General features: G+C 65.1%; 1 protein-coding gene across 1 annotated transcript in view; it reads left to right on the top strand.

Moving 5' to 3' along the window:
* Positions 1-2538, top strand: part of GRAMD4 (GRAM domain containing 4) — a 71294-nt gene that overhangs the window by 37368 nt on the left and 31388 nt on the right. Inside the window, exon 4 of the mRNA XM_015570732.1 lies at positions 1890-2010. Within this exon, the coding sequence (XP_015426218.1) occupies positions 1890-2010 (121 nt within the window). The remainder of the gene's footprint in view (positions 1-1889; positions 2011-2538) is intronic.

Genomic DNA, 2538 nt, shown 5'->3' with positions numbered 1-2538 from the left:
CCTGGGGCCGGAGGTCAGGGCCTGGGGCAGTAGGTCGGGGCCTGGGCAGTAGGTCGGGGCCTGGGCAGTAGGTCGGGGCCTGGGCAGTAGGGTCGGGGCCTGGGCTGTAGGTCGGGGCCTGGGGCCGTAGGTCAGGGCCTGGGGCCGTAGGTCAGGGCCTGGGGCCATAAGGTCGGGGCCTGGGGCAGTAGGGCGTCGCCTGGGGCAGTAGGGCGTCGCCTGGGGCTGTAGGTCGGGGCCTGGGCTGTAGGTCGGGGCCTGGGCTGTAGGTCAGGGCCTGGGGCTGTAGATCGGGGCCTGGGGCATGGCCCTGTGTCCCCAGGTCTGGTGAGGTGGCCAGGCCAGGAAGAGAAGCTGCTGCATACTCTGAGCATCTGGCTGTCCTGCGCAGGCCAACGAGGGTGTCACTGACCGCAGTGAGGGGCAGTGGAGGCCAGCCTGCAGCCCTGGTCACTGGTCAGACTTCGAGGCGAAGTCCTGGCTCTCACCATGGGTCCTCGTCACCTGAATTCGGTGAAACTGGTCACGTTTCTGGGTCTCGGGAATGCCTTTTGGGACAAGAGCAAATGTGGCTTTTCCTGTGGGAATTCCCGTTTGCAAGGCCTCAGCCTGCCAACCTCGCTACCCAGGTGACTGTGACCGTCACCTGCACACTATCCGGGTGGTCTGTGACCGTCACCCGCACACTATCCGGGTGGTCTGTGACCGTCACCCGCACACTATCCGGGTGGTCTGTGACCGTCACCCGCGCACTACGTGGGTGGTCTGTGACCGTCACCCGCGCACTACGTGGGTGGTCTGTGACCGTCACCCGCGCACTACGTGGGTGGTCTGTGACCGTCACCCGCGCACTACGTGGGTGGTCTGTGACCGTCACCCGCGCACTACGTGGGTGGTCTGTGACCGTCACCCGCGCACTACGTGGGTGGTCTGTGACCGTCACCCGCGCACTACGTGGGTGGTCTGTGACCGTCACCCGCGCACTACGTGGGTGGTCTGTGACCGTCACCCGCGCACTACGTGGGTGGTCTGTGACCGTCACCAGCGCACTACCTGGGTGGTCTGTGACCGTCACCCGCGCACTACCTGGGTGGTCTGTGACCGTCACCCGCGCACTACCTGGGTGGTCTGTGACCGTCACCCGCGCACTACCTGGGTGGTCTGTGACCGTCACCCGCGCACTACCTGGTGGTCTGTGACCGTCACCTGCGCACTACCTGGGTGGTCTGTGACCGTCACCTGCACACTACATGGGTGGTCTGTGACCGTCACCTGCACACTACATGGGTGGTCTGTGACTGTCACCTGCGCACTACCTGGGTGGTGTGTGACCGTCACCCGCGCACTGTGTGGGTGGTCTGTGACCGTCACCTGCACGCTATTGGGGTGTCTGTGATTATAGCCTGGACCGTGGCCACCACAGGCCACACTCAGCTGATGCTGTCCGGTAGGAACAGGACTTAGCTGAGCCGCAGCCTGTGCAGTGACCCTGGCGTGGCGAGTGTGGTCCTGCCCTCACAGTCGCTGTGTGCCTGTCAGATGCTTGTGGGGCAAGCTCATTCCTGACTTTTCCAGCTTCGGGAGGAGCTGCATTCCTTGGCTCCTGCCCCCTCCTCTGACTCAGAGTCAGCAGGGGCATCTTCCAGTCTCTCTGACCTCTGACCCTCCTCCCTCTTACGAATTCACATGATCCGGAGAATCCAGGATGCTCTCCTGTCTCGAGATCCTTAACGTCATCGCCTTTGCCGAGTCCCTTTGTCCCCGTGAGGTCACAGCTGTATCCCTGTCAGGCAGCCAGGAGCTCAAAGTGCCCGCAGACAGGTCACCTGGCACCACGCAGCTGGAGGCAGTGGCCGGGCGGCACTCACCTGGCGCTTCCCTCCCCACAGAGGAGGAGCTCCGGAAACTGCGGGAGGAAACCAACTCCGAGATGCTGCGGCAGGAGCTGGACCGTGAGCGGCAGCGGCGGATCGAGCTGGAGCAGAAGGTGCAGGAAGTGCTGAAGGCCAGGTGAGGGGGCGGGTGAGGGGTGCGGGGCCCCTCTGGACCCCCAGGCCCCGCTGAGGTTTGCCTGGAGCTACACCTTTCCCACGTCCTGGGGTCCCCGCCGGACTGGGGGCGCTGGGAACAAGGGTCAGTAGCCCAGGCCTGCACAGAGCTGGGTGGGTGGCTGTGGCACGGAGGAGGGTGTGGCCAGAGCGGGACAGACACCGCCCAAGGGCCGGGCCCTTGGCCGGCTGCTGGAGCCCAGCTCTGTCAGGGCCGTCGCCAAAAGGCAGGCGGACAGTCAGGATCCAGCTGCTCCTGAGAGGGTTCGAGGCCGGGGGACCGCTGAGGTGGGGCGTGGCTGGGCGGCAGGGACAGGAAGCCAGGCAGGTGGCTGGCCCCGGCCTCTCGGCCTCGCCTGGTGCTTGGTCATCCGGTGTCGGTGTCTGTACAGCGGCCAGTGAGCCAGCAGTGAGAGCTGCCGGTTCTGAGCTCAGCAGCGAACGAGGAAGCAAAGTGTGAGAACGAATAGGAAGGAAAGACTGAGCCTGG

This window comes from Myotis davidii, unplaced genomic scaffold (assembly GCF_000327345.1).
Source record: "Myotis davidii unplaced genomic scaffold, ASM32734v1 scaffold67, whole genome shotgun sequence".
NCBI classification, from domain to species: Eukaryota; Metazoa; Chordata; class Mammalia; order Chiroptera; family Vespertilionidae; genus Myotis; species Myotis davidii.
The sequence above is the reverse complement of the archived record's forward strand: the minus strand, read 5'-3'. Positions and strand labels throughout refer to the sequence as shown.